Source organism: Geotrypetes seraphini, chromosome 5 (assembly GCF_902459505.1).
Source record: "Geotrypetes seraphini chromosome 5, aGeoSer1.1, whole genome shotgun sequence".
Lineage (NCBI taxonomy): Eukaryota > Metazoa > Chordata > Amphibia > Gymnophiona > Dermophiidae > Geotrypetes > Geotrypetes seraphini.
In genome coordinates, this window is record NC_047088.1 from 219,547,169 (window position 1) to 219,570,150 (window position 22,982).

The 22,982-nt window shown below is 43.0% G+C and overlaps 1 protein-coding gene across 7 annotated transcripts in view; it reads right to left on the minus strand.

Annotated features, from left to right (window-relative positions):
* The window catches only part of GALNT13 (polypeptide N-acetylgalactosaminyltransferase 13), a 391,518-nt gene that overhangs the window by 151,516 nt on the left and 217,020 nt on the right, over positions 1-22,982 (minus strand). For all 7 annotated transcript variants that reach the window (XM_033945850.1, XM_033945855.1, XM_033945852.1 and 4 more), the window contains one exon: positions 3,551-3,668. In XM_033945850.1, coding sequence (XP_033801741.1) covers positions 3,551-3,668 — 118 coding nt within the window. The remainder of the gene's footprint in view (positions 1-3,550; positions 3,669-22,982) is intronic.

Sequence of the window (22,982 nt, forward strand, 5' to 3'; positions counted from 1 at the left end):
GGGGGGTGTGAAGGGAGAGGCACAGTAATAGCAAATGGAAGACGCAGAGAGAAGACACACAGTGGATGGAAGGAATTGAATGAGAAGATGTGGAAAGCAGAAACCAGACAACAAAGGTAGAAAAAAAATTATATTTATTTATTTTTTGCTTTAGGATAAAGTAGTATATTAGTTGTGTTGATAAAAATTTATAAACAAAGCCCTGCCAGCTGAACATCTTTTTCTCTAGTTCAGCAGCAGGAACTTTGATTTATAAGAAAGGAATAAGCTAAATATTACAGTACTAAGGCTTATATGGATGCAGCGGGGACGGTGACGGGGCAGTGAATGGGATGGCAGTGGCGGTGACGGGACGGTGAAAGTGATGGCGGTGACAGTGACGGGGCGGTGAAGGGAATGGCGGTGGCGGGGCGGTGCAGAGGATGGTGGGCCGGGGACGGGGACAGATTTTTTCCCCGTGTCATTCTCTAACTGGTAAGTGCTGTAACCTTAGGCGCTCCCTATTTATGCCAGGGTTTTCTTGTTCTAAATACCAGTGCCTAAGTTTAGTTTAGATGCCTACACACAAAACATGCCCAATATCTGCCCCTAACCATGCTCACTTCCTGATAGGCGCCTTGCATTGAGTGCCTACCAAAAAGTGGCAGGCGCCTACCATCCAATTAATTTTCAGTTTTGCCAATTATGAGCTGCTAAATACTCATTATCGGCGCCGATTAAGCCTATTAAACAATTAAGTTAGGTCCCTAGATCAACTAGACATGCTGATCTAGGCACCTAACTTTAGGCATCATTTACAGAATCTGGGCCACAAGGTGCATTAAGCTAGTATTGTACAAAGGCCATCACATGCAGAATTGGCTTTATACAGTAGAATACTAGCTTAGCATGGATCATCCCAAAGCCTATCTTTAGATGATCTATACAGAATTCCCCCAACTGAGTTTTCAAGAGGGAGACAATCTTTGACCTGCTTCTAAGAACTACTCTTAATTATCAGAGAAAAATCTCTGCTGGTCCCAAATGAAGATCCATGAAGGCCTAAAGCTTTGGACCTTAATCATAAATAACAAGGTTTCAAGCATTTTAAATGAGAAAATCCCGCCATCTGCCCCTTTCTCTCTTCACAATTCTGACTCGGAACAACTTCTTCAGTAGGCAGGTAGCAGAATGTAAAAAGTGACCTTAGTGCGCCTTTGCATGTTTTTTTTCTACCAGTAGTAAAATGGCATATTTTCCAATTTTTGTATTAATGGCCATGTGCTAATGTTGTACTCAACTCAAGAAATGTTGGGAGCATGCTCAAATAAGTTATTGTTTTTTCTATATTATATCTTTATTTATTTATATACCATTATATCCTAAGTGGTTTACATTCAGGTACTTTTTATCATATTTCCCTATCTGTCCCAGTGGGCTCAATCTCTATCTAATATACCTGGGGCAATGAGTGGATTAAGTGACTTGCCCAGGGTCACAAGGAGCAGCGAGGGATTTGAACTCACAGCCTCAGGGTGCTGAGGCTGTAGCTCTAATCCCTGCGACACACATTATTGAATTATGGTGTGACATCTTATATTGGCGGCTGGACAAGCAAGTGCTGTGATGGTCCTACTGGGCAGCCTCATTTGTTCACTATGAGTTGGATACATATGTTGGTTGTGGGTCTCAGCACTGATTAATTATTAATTAAATATATGGTTTGAATATAATGAACTGTGATTAATATATATAATGCATGTGCCGATGCTGCCATTAGGGCATGACCATTAAAAGAAATTACCATGTGAGCACTTACCAACACCTATTTTGTAGGCGGTAAGGGTTCATGCAGTAATCCTGCACTAACCAGTTAACATACATTAAAGTAGCAGCGGCAACTGATTAGCACCTGAATATCTATTCTCCACCCCCCAAATACACCCCGTTGAACAAAAATGTTAAAATGTTTTTTAGCATGTGGTTAGTATGCATAAATTTGGAAATTACCATAGTATGCCTGAGTACGCCCAGCACTAAACCATCTTAAGCTGCAGTACGTGCACACTAGCACTTACTGCAGCTTAGTGAAAGGGCCCCTAGGTCTTAAAATCTAGCTGAATGCAAGAAGATCAGGCAGCCAGTAAAGTCTAGGGAATAATAGAACTGGAGTGTGGCCACAATTGCAAACAAGATACTGTGCTTGATGGACTTTTGGTCTGTCCCAGTATGGCAGCTCTTATGTTCTTATGTATGGTATAGTATTTTATTTTATTATATCATATCATGCTTCATACTGCTTGTAGAGGCAAGTACTGTAATCAAATTCTTTGTTATATTACTAATGAATAGTGAGCAGACCAATCCAGTCCAGTATTACAGGAGAGAACATTTGAGATGACAGATGATCCTTGGACTGAAGGGGAGCAATGGAAAGAATTTTATAACATAAGCCAATAAAACGTTTGAACCCTGGGGCCATTTAATGTTGCATTATGGTGTTTCAGCTCCTGGAAGCACTAAGCTACTGTGTTTCCCTGAAAATAAGATGTACCCCGAAAATAAGCCCTAGTGTGATTTTAGGGGTAGCTCTTAATATAAGCCCAACTCCAAAAATAAGCCCTAGTCCCTGGATTCGCCATCATCAGTAACACGGCACACGGAAGGATCCAGCGGGAAAAGGCCATGAAGCAGCCTGTTTAGAGTGCTGCTGACACTGCTCTGGAGGGAGGTATGTAGTGCTCACGGTCGGCAGGGTTTGGATGGGAGGGAGAGCTAGAAGGATGGGAGGGTCAGCGGGGGTTCGGCTGTGGAACCAGGGGGGGAGTGCTGCTCAAGGGTTCTGCTACATGAGGGATGGGAGGGAGGGAGGGAAAGATAGAAGCTGGGCAAGGGTTCTGCTGCAAGAGGGATGAGAGGAAGGGAGGGATAGAAAGGAAAGAGGAAGAACTGGGGTGAAGGAGAGGAAGGGAGAGATGATCATGTACATGAAAAAAATAAGACCTAGTGTGTTTTTTGGGCCCCAAATTAATATGACACTGTCTTATTTTCGGGAAACATGGTAGGCTTGGCACTATAGTCACATATAGCCTGAGAAACTCTCTAACCGCCTATTTATCTGTTTGATCAGATTGTAAGCTCTACTAAGCAGGCACGGTCTTTTGAATGTTTTGATGTACAACGCTATAGAAATGATAAGTAGTAGTGGTAGAAGTAGAAAAGGGCACAGGCAATCAGCATAGTGCGGAACCCAGGAAGACATAGGATACAGGAGAAAATGTTTTCATGCTGTGTTCGCAGTGGGCCCTTCTACTAATTGAAATAAAAATAAAAAAGAAATAATGGAAAATATATCCCCTCTTTTACTAAAGCCTGCAGCATGAGCCAGCGTGGTAAATGCTCCGATGCCCGTAGGAATTGAATGGGTGTCAAAGCATTTGCTGTGCTCTGCTACACAGCTTTGTAAAAGAGGGCCATAGTGTGCCAGAAACATGAGAACTACACACTGCTGTAAATGATATCCTTATGAAGCAGCATAAAAGTTAAAGACAGAAATAAAAACAGAAATTACCCTAAAAGACATTTCAAGATTTTCTCCACCCCAGATGTCCATTCCTGAATCGTAAGTTCCTATCTCTTCAAAGTAGTTTCTGTCAATAGAAAATAAGCCACCAGCCATAGTAGGGGTTCTAGTTGAGAAAAGAAAAGAAAAAAACATAACAAAACGAAAATAAACGGAGGATCTAAGAAAGTAATACTGAAGCATAAGCATCCTTATAGTTTTATAGCATAAAAGTAGCTCAGCAATGAAATAATGTATAAACACAGGCAAAGAGTTTTGGATTTTAAGACAGCACTTTATGTTCCATATTTGTCCTGCAAAAAAACTAGAAACTCTGCAAGGCTGTTCGCTAATATTGGAAAATAAAAATGTAATATTAAAATGCGTAAACTTTCAAGAAACATACCACTCCCATCCTCAGATAGTCCATGGACCAAAACATCAAGAATTACAGTACTGTTTTTTGTGGACATATTAAAATGTATCATAGCCTAGAATAATTCCAGATTTAGGGATTCTTTTTCCAAGTTGCAGTAAAAAGTGGCCTTAGTGTGGCCTTAACACCAGTCTTTCCCATGTGCTAAACCCATTATTACTGTAGGGGTAAAATGGCTGAATTTTAGATTTTTCCATTAATGGTAGGGTTACCAGACGTCTGGGAAAACCTAGATATGTCCTCTTTTTTGAGGACTATCTGGGTGCCTGGACGGACTTTCCAAAACCCAGCAGTTTGTCCAGGTTTTGGAAAGCTCTGGCTGCATCGGACGCAGTCTAGAGGTCAGGAATAAAAAGATGAAGCTTGCTAGGGACAGGGCTAGGCTAGAGGCAGAAGATGGCATGGCCATGTGTCCGGGATTTTTTGATGCAAAATATGGTAACCCTAATTAATGGTCACACACTAATTTCCCCATTAGCACGTGCCCATTAGTGTATGAGTCCCTACCGCTCCATATTTTATAGGCTGTAGAGATTCATATGCTAAACCTGCGCTAATCAGTAAATACATGACAATTTTGACACACTAACCAATTTGCATAGAAGTGCCCACTCTCCAATTCAAAACACACAGTAAAAAAATTTTAAAAATATTTTAGTGCAAAATTTGAATGTACACACCCTATGGTAAACTATTTTAATCTATGGTAAAAGAGCCTCTTAAAGACAAGGAGTCTGTTCTTTTCACAGTATTCTCTATTTTTTCCCAGATTACTAAGCAATCTATTTTTACATTCAATTTAGATTCAAGAACGCTGTGCACTACATTGCAAAAAATACTAGGGTTGATATTTTACAGCTGTAGCAATTAAGACACAAGCCAGCTTCCTTAAAATAGCTTTGCTAAACATTTTCAATGAACCTGGAAAATTCTCAAAACTTTGAAATTTGTCTGATGGAATTCATCTTTAAGGCACTGCTTATCAAATAGTACTTATGTGTGTATGTGTTTGGGGATGGGGAAGGGGGGGGGGAAATGGTTCAGCGCAATATATAGCATTCAGCTCCAAATGGCTGGTGGAAATGCTCTCACCTAACTTAATTTCAATCTAGCAATAGACTAATTCAATCTTCAAAATCAAATCAATCTTCAAAATCAAAACCAATTCAATCTTCAAAATCAAATCAATCATAGTGATATAGATAGAGGTATAGCATAGCATCTTCTCTATAATATCAGAATTATTTGTCATGAAAAAGTCATCAGAAGAGGCACTCTATTGTGTAGCGAAGACAAGATGTTATAGAGTTTTGATCGTCGCTGCACTTCCTCATTGGCTATTCGTTCATATTTCAATCAAACTTTTATTATATCTAAAAGCTTTATCATATTTTCTCTGTCACTTATATCTTTAAATTAGTAATAAATTAGATATAAACTTATCTGCAACTCTGGTAGGGCATATTGCCAAACTTGTACCAGCCGTTACCATTTAGTAAACTCCGCCGCCTATGCTATGCTACACCTCTTATCTATATCACTATGATTGATTTGATTTTGAAGAGTGATAGACTGGTCTATTGCTAGATTGAAATTGAGTTATATAAATAAGACACGTTTAAAGAAATTACACCAGTTTAATTGATTGTTCACCTAACTTAAGGCAATTTGGCACATTAAGTAGTACCTGGAAGACTGAGCTTCACCCAGGAAATTGGGATGAGTGATTATGTTGGGGTTGTTGTTTGGGTTGTCTTGTGTAGATATATGATTGTGGTGGTGTAGTTTTCAATGTTGTTGGGGTAACTAGCAGTGGTTTGTTTATAGTTGACCAATGGCCTGCAAGGGGAGGCAGGAGCAGGAGCTACAGAGCTACAAACACACATTCTTGCTTTTACTTCAGCTCTGTTCTCCCTTTTACGTTCCAATATGTTTTCCCTCAGTCTCTTTTACCCTCTCAACCCCTTGCCCACACTACAGCTCTTCTATGTTGCCAGCTGTTAGTCCAGCTTTTCCCTGCAGGGATAGGCAGAAGCCGTAGATATAGTTGAGTCCTGCTTTTCCATGAATATGTCATTGTTATTCATATGTTTTCCCTCAGCCTCTCTTGCCCTCATAACTCCTTATCTACAATGCAGCTCTTCTGTGTTGTCTGCTGTTAGTCCTGCTTTTCCCTGTAGCCTATTGGCTGGCTAAGCTTCTTTACAAATGTCTGACCAATAGAGACATTGCCTTAGCAACCTTCATTACTGCTTTTCCCTTCAGCCCATTGGCTGGTTAAGCTTCCTTAGGAATGTGTGACTAATGGACGTTAGGGGAAGGCAGGAATAGTAGCTACAGAGACACTGCTTCTGTGCTTTCCCCAGCAGCAGTATATCATGAAAATCCTTCATTTTACCTCTGAAATTAGTTTTGACAAACTCCAGACATAGCTAAATCACTTTCTCGCATCTGAAACCCAGATTCATCCCATTTCATCAAAATCCTTAGGGCCGTTTTCAACGTCTAATTCAGAGACATATACACAAACATACTATTATTGCTCCATTTATATAATAGGATTCTACAATCTGTAGGCATATACAGTGCAATTTAGGTATCTACCCACCAATGTTTAGTTGGAGATCACAGGCTCTCTCCTGCTGAATATCCTATTTGGCAGATAGCCTGGTGACATAGCTGGTCACCGCCAATATTCAGTGGCTCACTGGCTAAATTCAGCAGCCAGATCGACATGCCTAAAAAGCAGGTCTATCTTTGACTGCTAGGACTTAGCCGACCAGCCAATGAATATTGGCTTAGCTGACTATCTTGGATGGCCAAATCTAAACCTGAAATTCAGGTTTTTGCCATGAATCATGGGAAACAGCAAGCTATCTCCCACAGTCTGAATATTGGGTGGTGTGTGCATAACTGGTTGACATTCCCCTGACCTGCCCGTGCTCTTCCCAGCTCCATGCCCCCTTATAGTTGCAATTTGAGCAGTCAACTTATAGAATCCTGACTAAATGAAGTTATCCCAGGACAAGCAGGCAGCATATTCTTACTTGTGGATGACATCATCCACAGAACTGCAGAACTGTCACTTTAAGAGCTTAAAAGACTGCCCGTACAGTACACATGTGGGTGCCTTCCCGCCTTTTGGCAGTTTGCGGGACCATCAGTTCTTTATTTTCTACAGAGCGGAGAAGCCATTTTTTGGTTTTCTCTTCACACGCCTTCCTTAGGCATGTATCATATGCATTTTTAACATACACCCTTTACCCATGTATATTCTCTGCACATATTACTTGCATATGTTTTGTGCCTTCCTGTATTTTTATCTTTAATACTTATATTTATTTTATTTGCCAGTTTTACTAAACAAAGTGCTGTTTCCTATTAGGCCTTTACCTACTAGCACTCCTCTCTGAGAAACCTCATAACATTAGTTTTTCTCTCGCGGTCATTGCCCTCTCGATTATTTTTAGATTTTTGGGACAGTTTAGAAATGACATCAAGGATGGCCAACTCCAATGCTAAGGCTCTTCTTCACTAGCCTATACCAGCTCTACCTCAGCTACTTTGGTGTTGCCACCATCGGGGGAACAGCATAAGAAAGCTAAGAAGCATAAGCATTATTCCCCATTCACTGCTGCTGCAACACTAGCATCATCAACATCAAAAAGACAATGGATGGATACCTCTGCAGGTGCATTCTGTACTGACTACTGTACAGGCACAAGTTCCAGTATCTTTGCAGCAATCGGCACAATTTGTGCTGCCTACTGCACAAGCGGTATCTCTACAGCAGCAAGTACATTCTGTGTTGCCAACCGCACAAGTGTTCCAGTTCCAGCAACAGGTGCCATATGTATTGTCTACCGTACAGGACCCTTTTCTTCAAGATCATCTGAATGTGCTGCTGTGGAATGGGCTAGTTGAGCTACTGCAGTTGCACACTGTGCTAAATCCTGTCAACACGCCTCTAGCCTCGACTGAGTCCGAGCAAGGCAAGCACATCTTATGTTACGACTCCTCATTCACATGGCCTCCACAGTATATGTGGTCCCATTTGCCTGTCTTCATCTCAGGCTTCCTCAGTGGACATTATCCTCCCAGTGGTCTCAAGCAACTGGTCTTTTGTCCCAGCATTTGTCAGTGCTCTCGCAACTCAAAGACTCACTTCTGTGGTGGATATCTCTAACCAATCTCTCCAGAGATCTCCTGTTTCAAGTTCCACATCAATAAAATATTCTGAAAACAGATGCTTCCATGTTAGGCTAGGGAGCTGACTTAGATGGCCTCCGCACCCAGGGCTCTTGGAGTCCTGCACAGATATGTCTTCACATCAATCTACTGGAGCTGCAAGCAATTCTTTTCGCCCTATCCACAACCCAGGACCATCTCCTCAATCAAGTAGTACTGGTTCGAACAGACCAACAAGTAGCCATGTAGTATGTGAAGAAACAGGGTGGAACAGGATATCGCTGCCTCTGCCAAGAGGCCTTCCAAATCTGGTCATGGGCTATTGCTTGTAACATTTCCTGAAAACAATATATCTAGCAGGAAAACAGAATGTATTGGCAGACAAAATGAACAGAATTCTACAGCCACATGAGTGGTCGCTCAACACCTCCATCTTGCGACAGATCTTTGTGACTTGAGGGACCTCAGAAGTGGACCTATTTGCTTCCCCCTACAATCACAAGCTCTCTTTTTTTTGCTCCAGGCTCCACACTCCCACTCACCTAGAAACAGATGCTTTTCTGCAAAACTGGCAAGGCAGTTTCCTTTATGCATTTCCTCCAATACCTCTAATCATGAACACTACTCAAGCTTCGCCAGGAACCAGCCACCATGATACTTATAGTACTTCGGTGGCCACATCAATCTTGGTTTCCTTTCTTTCTGCAAATAAGCAAACTGGAAACAATCACTTTGCAAATCTTTCCAACACTGCTGACATAGAATGAGGGCTCTCTACTGCATCCCAATCTATATTCCTTAGCTCTCACAGCATGGTATCTCTCACCCAACCAGTAGATACTTTTTCACTGTCTGCACCAGTGTAAGCTATCATTGATGCATCTAGGAAGCCTTCCATACAGCCCTGCTACCCCTTCAAGTGGACTTGCTTTTCATTGTGGTGTAGTGTCAAATCTCTGGATCAAGTGACCTTTCCTCTTCCATCCATACTCGATTATCTCCTCCACCTCTCTAATTCTGAACTAAAGACTAATTCAGTGAGAGTTTATCTTAGTGCTATCAGTATTTTTCACACACTACTAGACAACAAGGGGCTCATAATCGAAAGAGAAAAACATCCAAAAACCGGCCTAAGCTGGCACTTGGACGAACATTGTCAAAATACGTCCAAGTGCCGTTAATGAAAAGGGTTTTGGATGTATTTCTAAACGACCTAGGCCTTCATAGTGCTGCTGAACGACCAAAGCTAAATGGGGCGTTCAGGAGGAGTGTTGAGGGCGGGAGTTGGGCGGGACGTGGGCCGGCTTAGACTTAGTCGTACAGCATGTATAACCGAAAGTTATACAGCCCAGGATCGACAAAACTTGGACGTTGTGACTTAGACCATTTAAAACATGGTCTAAGTCACAAAAACCCACCTAAAACCACCAGATAAGCACTGCAAACACATAAAACAGACCCCTACACACTACCCCAGTGATCACCGACCCCCCCCCAACCCCATAAAAATCGTAATCACACCTTTAAAATTCAGCCTCCAGACCATCATCACCTGACAGCCTGGCATAGGAAAGCCTAGTCATCCAGCACAGAGGCGGCTTAAGCCGTCTTAGGGACTCATGGAGAGGAGGACCCATGCCCATAAGCCCCTGTAATCACTGCATTGATACTTAAATATGTGCACTCCCCTATACACCCCCAAAACCCTTTTTTACTGGTATATAAGTGGCTCCTGCAGCCATAAGGGCTATAAGGGTGGTCTATGGGATTCTGGAGGTGGTTTGGGGGGCTCACCATGACCTATAAGGGAGCTGTAGTGAGGAGAAGACATGGCACCCTTTTTGTGAAGTTCACAGCAGTGCCCTGTAAGGTACCTCACTATTTAGGTGGCAGTCCATCACTTTGCAGAGCCCTCCTACGTCCAACAGGGCATGTTCTAGGCATTTTTGACTTGGACGAAAAGTTGGACGAAAATGTGGTATAAAGATGGACGATTTAGTGACTTGGACGATCAGATCGGCAGGATGTATAATTAGACGATTTTCAAAAGAAAAAAAATTTTGGACGTATTTTTCGAAAATGTGTCAATATGATAGCTCTAAATTTGTTACTATTTGCTGAATAAGAAAACACTGCTACTAGATTATTTTCTTCCATTCTCTCTCTGTACTGTACTATTAGTTTCCTGTTGGCAAATCTAGCCCGTAAATAGGCCTTTGTAATGACTGAAGCAGGATATCCATGTTCTAGAAACTTTTCTGACATCATATTCACATGATATTTAAAATCATCCAAAGCTGAACAATTCCTCCTAATTCGAAAAAATTGACTTATAGGTAAACTATGGGCTCCTTTTACCAAGGTGTGGTAGGCGGTTAACATGCGGAATACCGTGCGTTCAACCGCCTGCCGCTCTAGTTGCTAATGCCTCCATTGACGAGGCGTTAGGTTTTTGGTTTGCCGCAGGGGTTAGCGTGTGATGAAATGTCCGACGCGCTAACCCCTGTAGCGCACCTTGATAAAAGGAGCCCTATGTTTTAAATGAATAGGATGAAAACTGTCATAGTGCAAATACAAATTGTATGCTACTGGTTTTTGGTATAAGATGGAAACCAACATTTCCACAACAAAATAATTAACATCTAAAAAGTCAATCCAATTCATATTAAATGTGATAGTAAACTGTAATTGATGATTTAGGCCCTCTTTTATCAAGCTGCATTAGGGTTTTTTATCACGAGTTGCTGTGGTAAAAGCTCAGATGCTCATAGGAAAATCTATGAGCTTCGGAGCTTTTACCGCAGTGGCCTTTTCTTCAGGAAATTATCCAAAACTTTTTTAAACCCTGCTAAGCTAACTGCTTTTAACACGTTCTCTGGCAACAAGTTTCAGAGTTTTATTACGTTGGGTGAAGAAATATTGTCTCCAGTTTGTTTTAAATTTATTACTTAGTAGCTTCATTGCATGTCCTCTAATCCTAGTATATTTAGAAAGGGTAAACAAGCGATTCACATCTACACATTCAACTCCACTCAGTATTTTATAGATCTCTATCACATATCTTCTCCAAGCTGAAGAGCCCTAGCTGCTTTAACCTTTCTAAACCACGAGGGAAAAAAAGGAGGAGGATTAGCAATTCTTCTCAAAGAAGGATTCGAGTTCGAACTTATGGACTCCAAAACATCCAACCAACTAGAAATCCTAGCCTGTAAAATCAGTAACATCCACTTAGAAGATTCCCTCTCATGCATACTATTCTACGTCCCACCGAAAAGTTGGTCAAAAGCCAAAGAGGACTTTTGCGAATTCGTCCTACACAACTCTCTTAGTTCCTCCTACAATATTATCGCAGGAGACATAAACATACATCTCGATGAAGAGGACAACACAGACACAAAAGAATTCAAAAACTTCCTATCCCTATTTAACTACAACCTCCCTCCCTCCGCACAAACTCACGAAAAAGGCCACCATCTAGACGTAGTAGCCATGTCCACAAAGGAACTCCCAGACCCCACCATCTCATTACCAGGAGGCACCTGGTGCCACGACATCTGGTCCGATCACTTCACTTTCTACTTCAAGATAATTTGGTTCCAACGAAAACAAATTACCCAACCAAAAATAAAAAAAGAACATCTCACGAGAGGCCACATCAACCCAGATAACTACTGGGCGCAATATAAACTACAAGCAGAGGTAAAGGAAGTAGCTGATTTTTGGGATCACTGGACCACTACCAGCACCTGCATTTTAGACAACATTGCACCTAAACATACCAGTAAAAGTAATGCAAATAAATATAACAAATGGTTCGACATCGATCTCCTAAAAATGAAACAGTTAGCTAGACGTCTAGAAAGAAAATGGAAAAAAACAGGAGAATTATCAGACCGTAACAATTGGAGAGCCAATATAAAAATCTACAAACAACTAATAAAAGATAAACGCAAAGCATTTTACTCAAACAAAATCAATTCATCCTGCAACAGCTCACGAGGAGTTAATACAAAAGAGCTGTTCAATCTGGTTACTAACCTATTTGACACCACCCGCTACACTCTACCCACACACAACTTTAAATTACCCTCGGCGAACGACCTAGCCCTGCACTTTGACTCAAAAATTAAAAAACTAAGAAACAACTGCCCAACAGAAGAACCTTATGAACACCATATAGCTAACACACAAGGAAATGAAACCCCTGCAGACATGTTCTGGGATTCATTTCAAGACATAGATTGGAATAACTATACCAAATTATACAACAAATACTCCAAATCATACTGTTTCCTGGACTCATGTCCCCCGGAAATCATGAAAGTGGCACCACTTGAATTTAAACTATCTCTACTGCACTACTTAGCCCATAACCTGAAAAACGGAAAATTCCTCACCAACAAAGGCCACATAATAATAACCCCTATCCTAAAAAATAGCAAAGAATCGTCAGCCCTAGTTTCTAACTACAGACCAATTGCTTCCATACCACTCTTTGTAAAGATCATGGAGGGGCTGGTATACTCCCAATTAATGGAATATCTAGACCAGTTCTCACTCCTTCATGAGACTCAATCCGGCTTTAGACCGCTTTTCAGCACAGAAACGGTAATTGCGGCCATCTTAGATTACTTGCACCTATTTTTAAGCAAAGGCCTCAGTGCCCTGATCATGCAATTCGACATGAGCTCTGCCTTTGACCTTGTAGACCATGCAAATTTGCTACAGTGTGTAGATGCTATTGGCATCAGAGGCGAAGTGCTAAACTGGTTTCATGGTTTCCTTTCGTCCCAAACCTATCAGGTTCGCTTCTACAATGATCTCTCCAACACCTGGAGCAACCCATCCGGCGTTCCGCAAGGGTCCCCACTATCCCCTCTGCTTTTTATGTTTAAATATATTTATTGATTTTCAAATCATATAATCAAGAATATCTTGTTCCCCTCTGCTTTTTAATATCTACATGACCTCACTGAGCGTTCAATTAACCCAGCTGGGGATAAAATTATTCAGTTACGCTGATGACTTCACAATTATTATCCCACTTGCCAACTCCATCTCAGAAACAATTCCAAAAGCATCAGAAGCCATAAACTTGATGGAACATTGGATGACAGACTTCAAACTCAAGCTCAATACTGAGAAGACAAAATTCTTTGTCGCTTCACCGCGCCCTCTTGACACCAAAACCCCACTAGACATCAACAAACATAACTACCCCATACAGCCCACCATTAAAATACTGGGTGTAACTCTGGACCAATGCCTCACCATGAAAGATCAGGTGGACTCCCTAATCAAAAAGAGTTTTTTCACCCTCTGGAAACTTAAATCCATTAAAGCATACTTTGATAACTCTGCCTTCAGAATCTTGGTACAATCCCTCGTATTAAGTCAACTCGACGACTGTAACATCGCCTACTTAGCAATCCCCCAAAAGAATATGCGACGATTACAACTAATGCAAAACACTGTGGTCAGACTAATCTTCGGTCTAAAGAAGTTCGATCACATGACGCCATACTTCAAACAGCTACACTGGCTGCTGATGGAAGCTCGTGTAAAGTTTAAGTTCGCCTGCCTCTATTTTAAAGTTTTCTACGGTCTAACCCCTAAATACATCACTGACCTATTCTCCTTCTCAGCCAACAAACACAAGAGAAGCTCCCACTCGCACTTCGTTTCTCCCCCGGTTAGAGGATGCAAACTAAAAAAACACCATGAGCATCTTCTCTCACATCAGGCTGCTTTATGGGGTAAAGACCTAGAACAACTCCTATTGCCCACCACTTATGAAGTATTCAGGAAACGCCTCAAAACTCACCTATTCCTGAAATACCTAGACAGCTGACCCACTTCCCTCCTTCCCCTCTCTTGCCCTTTCTCCCCATTGTTCCCACATCCCTTAAGTTAACTCAACTTGTACGTCAACTCAACTTGTACTCCACTAATCTTCTGTAAACCGCATAGAACTTAACGGTATTGCGGTATATAAACCGTTATTATTATTATTATTAAAAAGGGAAGTAATCCCATCTTCTTAATCATTTTTGACACTCTTCTCTGTATCTTTTCTAATTCTGTTATATCTTATTTGAGATGCAGTGATCTGAATTGCACATATTATTCAAAGTGTAGTCGCACCATGGAGTGATACAAAGATTTAAAAAGTAAAGAGTAGAATTGTCCTAATAAGAATGATGAACACAAGCTATTGCAAAAATGTCCTTTTATTCATCCAATGATTCAAATGACTTTATTCATCCAATAACTCAATGACCCGACATGTACATGTTTCGGCCAAACTGGCCTGCTTCAAGAGTCTTGAGAGTATTTTGCACGCCCAGGATTCGTTTGGGCCTCATGCACTGTTGCAAAATACTCTCTATCGTAGCACTGACTTGTGAATTTGCATATTATTCAAAACATCTTTTGATATAATCTAGAAGACTCTCATTGAGTTATTGGATGAATAAAGTCATTTGAACCATTGGATGAATAAAAGGACATTTTTGCAATAGCTTGTGTTCACCAGTCTTATTAGGACAATTCCACTCTTTACTTTTTGTATTTGAGGTTGTAGTTTTGTTTCCCCTGTTTTTTTCCGTGATACAAAGATATAACATTCTCATTTTTGTTTTCCATTCCTTTCCTAATAATTCAAAAATTAGAATGTTATAATGTCTTTGTATTGCTCCATGGTGTGACTCATCTTGAATACTGTGTGCAATTCTGGTCACTGCATCTCAAAAAAGATATATCTGAATTAGAAATACCTATGAGTCCCTGATCAAAAGAGTTTACAATCTATCCAAGACAGACAAATAAGATAAATAAGGAAATTAAACATTAACTTGTAGAGGAATTTGAAAGCTTTTTTTTCTTCCCAGAAGAAGGCAAGAGTTAAAGTGTAACAGTTTGTAGGAAATGGGAGTGTATATTGTTTGTTATATGAAATTGCACACTTTTGCTTCCTTTGTTTTCTGTGTTATAGGGATATGACTAGGGAAACCCCTTTGGTTAATTTTTAGTTTGTGTTTTCTTCCCAATTTTGCATTTTTTTTCCAGTTTGCTTCAATCACTTATTTTTGTAAAATTTACTTAATGGACACTAATTGACAATAGCTTGTAGGTTAATATGCATTAAACTGTATGGTTATGGCAAATGCTCTGACGTGGTGACTGTGGGGCAGCACAAGACATCGATGTGAGAGGTGAATGTCGACTGTGAAGGTTGGTGCAGGCCAATTGTCACTAATGTGGAGCAAGTCACCGTCCAAACGAACCAGGGGGCTTCTCGATGTGTGTCCAATGACAGTGCAGCGAACCCTGTTGTGAATAAGACTCCGGAGCAGATGGCTGATGACTGCACCCATGCTCATGAGGGTTCATTGCAGAAAACAGCTACAATTTGCACAGGATGCCAACATTGGACTTACACTGACTGGCAAAGGATTGCCTTCTCCGATGAATCATGTTTTGAGCTCCAACAAACCAATGGACGCTGGTATGTCAAGCAAGAAACCATCAAGAACAACAACAATTGTTAGATGTACACAAGGCAGTAGCAGCAACATTATGTTCTGGGGAATATTTTTTGTATGGTTTGAGTCCTTTGGAAGGCAAACTCAACCAATATGGGTATTTCTCTTCGTCGATCAAGTACATCTGTACATGTTGACAGTCTTCCCTATGGCCAATGGGATCTTTCAACAGGACAATGCGACATGTCATACCACCAGAATTGTTTGCGAGTGGTTCAAAAAGCACAACCAAGACCTCCAGCTACTTCCCTAGCCTCCAAATTCCCTAGACTTTAAACCAATCAAGCACATTTGGGACCACCTCGATCGACATGTTCAGTGTTTGGATCCACTACCACGCACTGATTCACATATTCCATTTTGGCAGTTTCATTGGTTACTGTTACTGAGATAAGTCTTTGGTTACCAGTGGCTACTGTAGGACCACTTTCCCTAGACTTTTACGGGTCCATAAGATTGTAAAATAAGGAGTTTCTGCCTTGGCAGAGGATTCCTAAGTCTGTGAGATTGTCTGTAACCATCAGTTCTTGCTACATGATCACCAGTGGATTAGTCTATCATAGACAGCCTAAAAAGCAAAGAGCAAAACGGTTCATAGAGCGCGCGAGGACAAAGGTGCACTGACAATCGAGCGCGGACAACTGAGCGCAGGACTTCATTGCAATGAAGAAAAACCGTATTTTAAAGGGCTCTGATGGGGGTGTGGTAGGGGAAACCCCCCCACTCTACTTAATAGGGATTGCGCTGCCTCACGCTGCCATGTTGGGAGGGGGGTGGGGGGTGTAACCCCCCACATTATACTGAAAACTTAACTTTTTCCCTAAAAAACAGGGAAAAGTTAAGTTTCCAGTATAATGAGGGGGGTTACAACCCCCCAAACCCCCCACAACACCAGCGCGATCTCTATTAAGTAAAGGGGGGGTTCCCCACCAACACCCCCCGTCGGAGCCCTTAAAAATACAGTTTTTTACGCTTTTGACCCATCACCGAGCAAAACAGATGGGGGATTTTGAGTCTTACAGAACTAAGAAACCAAGGAAGAACCAAAACAAGACTGAGAAAGAGAGCTAAATACTACCAGACAGCAAAAAGAAAAGCAGGTGGGGAGTTTTGAGTTTTACAGAACTGAGAAAGCAAGAGGAAGAATCAATACCACAAAGACTCAAATAAAGAGCCAATTATTACCAGACCCAGCAATATTTTAAGCTTTGCCTAGCAAGATGATTTTTGTTTCTCTTGTTAGACTTTTTTAATCTGATGACATCTATTTCAGGGTTTTTTTTAGTTCAATCATTTTCAGATGCCAATAACAAGAATCCATATTAATAAAAAACAAAACAATATGCAGATAGAGGTTACATCAAACACAAGTTATTCAGTGGAGTCCAATGAGTTTCAAATTTTGAGCACAAGTGTCTACTCCGCCTCAAAATCTGCAAGGGAGCCCCCTGCCCTTTCAGCACAGCTCCATCTATGGCTCAGCTATGTTTCTGGATGTAGGGCAGGTTGCCTTCAGCCGGTTTGTCACATTTCCTTTCATAGTTCTGCTCAATCTCTGAACTTAGTGAGGGCAGCACCATTTATGAATGCAGAATAGGACACCTTCAGCCTGTTCAGCTAGGCTCCATCATTGGATGTAGAGCACAGCTCTGGCTGCATCGATGCCAAGGCTCCCTCGCTGGAATGTAGAGTGCAGCTCCAGCTGCATCTTTAGCACGGCTCCATCACTGGAAGTGGAGTGCAGCCCTGTCTGCATGGGCCCAGGCAGAGGGTGGCTTTATCTACTGGATTGCCATTGGCTCCCGGTGTTGGCGCTGCTCCATCTCTGGATGTAGAGTGCAGCTTTGGCTGCCTGTTTGGCTCTGCTTCATCTCTAGATTATAGTGCTCGGCTCCACTTGCCTGCTTGGCACAGCTCCATCTTTGGACGTAGATTGCGGCTCCATGTTCGGCCCAGTTCCATCTTTGGATGTAGAGTGTGTGTGGATCCCCTTGCCTGCTTGGCTCAGCTCCGCCTGAATTGATACCAAGACTCCATCGCTAGATGTAGAGCGCAGCCCTGTCTGCATGGGCCCAGGCTCCGTCTCTGGATGCAGAGTGTGGCTTCGTCTACTGGATTGCCATTGGCACCCGGTCTTGGCACTGCTCCATCTCTGGATGTAGAGTGCAGCTTCGACTTCCTGTTTGGCTCTGCTCCGTCTCTGGATATAGTGCTCGGATCCACTTGTCTGCTAGGGTCAGCTCTGTCTTTGGATGAAGAGACTGTCTCCATCTTTGGATGTAAATTGTGGCTCCATTTGACTGTTCAGCCCAGTTCCATCTTTGCATGAAGAGCACGGCTCCATTTGACTGCTTGCCACTGCTCCATATTTGCACGTACAGCATGGATCCCCTTGCCTGATTGACACAGCGCCATCTTTGGATATAGAATGTTGCTCTAGATGCCTGCTTGGAATATCTCCATCTTTGAATGTATACCACCACTCTGGATGCCTGCTTGGTGCGCCTCTATTTTTAGATGTAGACCGCTGCTCTGGATGCCTGCTTAGCGCACCTCCATCAGTACCTACACTGAATATGCAGAGAATAAAGGTATCATGTGCAAATTTTTCTCACACAAATTCATTGGGTATCCTGAAAACCTGAATAGCTGGGTGTGTCCTGAGGACAGGGTTGACTCTCAATATATTCTTTAAAATCTCTATTGCACAGATCTACTCAGGTGGTGATTTGAAATGCCAACCCCAAGGGATACACAAAAGAATTTGTGTAACTCAGCAGTTTGGATTCAAAGGGACACAAGGCCTAACTACATGACTCTAAAATTTTTTTTTTTTACTGAAAATGCCACTCTACTCATTGATGTACACTTTTAAATATAATGTTCACCTTTATTTTTGTTAAAATCCCTAATTTTAAAAGTGCACACAAACAGCCTAATTCCATAAAAGGTGCTAAAAGCTGTGCACACAAATTTGGGTGCATGCCCAATTTGTGAATGAAATTAATTGAATAATGAGCCAGATAATTGGGATTTTATACAATAATTGGTGCTAATTGAAATTAATTAAAATGTACTTGTATATATTTAGGTGTGGTTGAAAAAGGGGGCGTGGCATGGGAAATCATGGGCGGATCAGGAGAATTCCTACAATTTATGCACACAGTTATAGAATAATGGAGATCTGTGCATAACTTAGGCATGAGGATTTATACCATGTTTCAATTGGTATATATGGCTATGCCTAAAGCTAAGTGCAGTTCCCACTGCCAGGTGCTATTCTATAAATGGCATCTAACTTTAGCCTCCCCCCCCCTCCTTTTATGAAGCTGCGATAGGCTTTTTTATCGATAGCCACTGCATTATTAGCTCTGATACTCATAGGAAGTCTATGAGCATCAGAGCTTTTACAAACGTGGCTTGTGGGGAGGGGGTTGTGTGCCATTTACAGAAAAGCACCAAGCACAGTTTTTTTTCTGTGCCAAGTTTTTAGGTGCCATTTATAGTCCAAAACACAAAGGCATTTTAAGAAAAATGAATTAGTGGTTACTTAAAGTCCTTTTCAAAGTCCTTTCTTAGATTCCTTTGTCCACATCAGAAAAATAAATTCCTCCTTATCACTTGCTGTAATTGAGTAGACAACCTCCAGGAGTTTTCTGGGCAACTTCCTCAAGGACTAGGTCTTCTCCTCCTCTTGTCTGCAGGTCCCAGGCTGAGTACCCAAGACTATTCGCACTCTCACAATATAAAATCTACCAGAGTCTTTATGCTAAGTACCTTTTAGGAGTATTTTCAAAACACTAAGGGCTAGATTTTCAAAACTTTCAGTAAAAAACGATGGGCCACTGTCGTAGCCATTATTGTAGCGATTTGAAAATGGCGAGTTATTCTCAAAAAACCGTGCATGAAAATAAGATTGGCAGAGATTAGCAAAGGTTCGCTAAATTTACACGAGATGAGTTACTGGTAATAGCGATCAGCACATGCACAGAATACACCACAATGCCATATAGATGTGCCCATGGATGGTATGGGTGAATATCAGAGCTATTAGATGAAGGGGAAGAGAAGGGAGGGGAGATGCAACGTCGGCTTTCAACAAGCACATATAAGACATGTCTTTTCTCCTCCCAAAACTGCTATAATTCATATAAATCTTATAATTTGTTTTTAATGTCAAATTTTATCATGAACTACAACCAGAAACACATAGAGGGGCATAATCAAAAGAAACATCTAAGTCCATTTTGGCCTAACTCACAAGTTGTCCAAAGTCGGACACGGGAAAAGGTCCATTTTAAAAAAATACGTCCAGCATATTTTTTTCCTGAAAATCGTTCAACTCTACGTCCAGCCGTCTGATCATCCAGACCACTAAGTTGTCCATCTTTATACCCCATTTTCGGCCAAAAATTTGTCCAAGTCAAAAATGCCTTTTGGACATGGAAGGGGCCAGAAAAGTAAGGGACTGGACACCCAGACATGGCAACAGAGTAGTGGGGCACCTTATAGGGCACTGCTGTGAACTTCACAAAAAGGGTGCCACATAAACATCTCACAACAGCTCCCTTATAGGTCATGGTAAGTCCCCCAAAACACCTCCAGAATCTACTAGACACACCTATCTACCACCCCCAATAGCCCTTATGGCTGCAGGAGCCACTTATATGGCAGTACAAAAAGGTTTGGGTTTTATTTGGGGGGTGCATATGTTTCTCCATGAATGCAGTGATTAGAGTGGCTTATGGGCCTGGGTCCTCCTCTCCATGGTTCACTAACCCACCTCCAAGACCACTTAAGCCATTTCTGTGCAGCTCTATTAGGCTTTCCTATGCCAGGCTGCCAGGTGCTGATGTTCTGGAGGCAGATATGTAAAGTTGTTATTACACTTTTTGTGGGGGTGGGGGGGAGGGTCAGTGATCACTGGGGCTGTGTGTGTGGGTCTGTACTTTGTGTCTGCAGTGCTTATCTGGTCTCTTTGGATACCTTTTGTGACAGTGTTGTAAAACCTTAATTACATGTAGTATGACTAAGTCTAGGACGGCCCACATCCCACTCAAATCCCGCCCTCACCACTCCTCCTAAAATGCCCCTTTTAGGTCGTTCAGCAGCACTGTGAAGGCCTAAGTCATTTTTAAATACATCTAAAACCCTGTTCGATTATCAGCACTTGAACGTTTTTTGTTACTGATCATCCAAGTGCCAATTTAGGCCGGTTTTTAGACGTTTTTCTGTTTCGATTATGAGCTCCATAAGATACACCTATAATATACACGCTCAAGAAGCGTGCTTTTGTCCATCCCCCCCAAAAAAACCCCAACAAATTTATGTGAATCATGTAATTTTTATTTTGTTTCATTAGCCACAATCAAAACACAGGCCACAGATGTGCTTTTCACAGTGCTGGCACCCCAGAACTAGTTGCTGATTTTTGCTCACCAAAAGCTGATATCGTGCATGGAGAATCAGTCAGCAATAATGAAGAATCGACCGGAGTGCTCAAATAAATATTGATCAGTCCATTTGCATGGCAGAATCGGAGATTACTAGGAAGCTTGGAAAAGACCACGGGAAGCCGTTTTCAGAATCTGTCGCTAAAATACATGCATGCTAAACCAGCTGGAATGGTTTAGTGACCGTGTTAAAGGCAACATTAAGTTTTGAGAATCTGGGCCTAAGAATTTTCTCACATTCTATGCCTTTAATAAAAAGATTATTTTCATAGGTTGTGCAGGTGACTAAAGGAATTTTTAGATCCACCCATGTAAAACTAAGTAAGTATTTTATAAAGGTCAAAGGCTGAGGTTTTTTAAAATGAAATATATATATATATATATATATATATACCGTATTTTCACGCATATAACGCGCGCGTTATACGCGTTTTTACCTACCACGCATACCCCTCGCGCGTTATATGTGTGAGCGCGGTATACAAAAGTTTTAAAACATAGTTCCCACCCCGCCCGACGCCCGATTCACCCCCCCAGAAGGACCGCTCGCACCCCCACCCCGAACGACCGCTCGCACGCGCTCCCACCCGCACCCGCATCCACGATCGGAGCAAGAGGGAGCCCAAGCCCTCTTGCCCGGCCGACTCCCCGACGTCCGATACATCCCCCCCCCCGGCAGGACCACTCGCACCCCCACCCCGAAGGACCGCCGACTTCCCGACAATATCGGGCCAGAAGGGAGCCCAAACCCTCCTGGCCACGGCGACCCCCTAACCCCACCCCGCACTACATTACGGGCAGGAGGGATCCCAGGCCCTCCTGCCCTCGACGCAAACCCCCCTCCCCCCCAACGACCGCCCCCCCCAAGAACCTCTGACCGCCCCCCAGCCGACCCGCGATCCCCCTGGCGACCCCCAACCTGACCATGTGCCTCAGGCCACGCCCCCAGGTGGGACCTAAGGCTCCAGGGCCTATTCTGATTGGCCCACGCGCCTTAGGCCCCACCAGTAGGCGGAGCTTTAGGATGGATGGGCCAATCCGGCCTCATTCCTTCGTTGGCTGCCTGCCGGACAGGCGGGTTTGGCTCCCGTCTGTCCGGCCAACTACCAAAGGTACGGGGAAGGGGGTGGGGGGGTCGGGGGGGTCGCCAGGGGGGTCGCGGGTCGGCTGGGGGGGCGGTCGGAGGTTCTTGGGGGGGGCGGTCGTTGGGGGGAGGGGGGGTTTGCGTTGAGGGCAGGAGGGCCTGGGATCCCTCCTGCCCGTAATGTAGTGCGGGCATGGGGTTAGGGGGTCGCCGTGGCCAGGAGGGTTTGGGCTCCCTTCTGGCCCAACTACCAAAGGTACGGGGAAGGGGGGTGGGGGGGTCGTGGGGGTCGCCAGGGGGGTCGCGGGTCGGCTGGGGGGGCGGTCGGAGGTTCTTGGGGCCTGGGATCCCTCCTGCCCGTAATGTAGTGCGGGGTGGGGTTAGGGGGTCGCCGTGGCCAGGAGGATTTGGGCTCCCTCCTGGCCCGATATTGTTGGGGAGTCGGCGGTCCTTCGGGGGGAGGGATGTATCGGACGTCGGGGGGGGCATCAGGCTTTCAGGATGGGGACAGACCTTCAAGGGGGGACAGTGCATGGAAGTCAGGGGGGGTGAACGGAGAGTCGGGACAGCGCACGGAAAGTCAAGGCGGGCGAAAGGAGCGTCGGGCAGCATGCGCGGTATACCCGTGAGCGCGGTATACCAAAGTTTTTTGTACATATCATCGTGATTTCTGCGCGCTATACCCGTGTGCGCGTTTTATACGGGTGCGCGTTATTTGCGTGAAAATACGGTATAT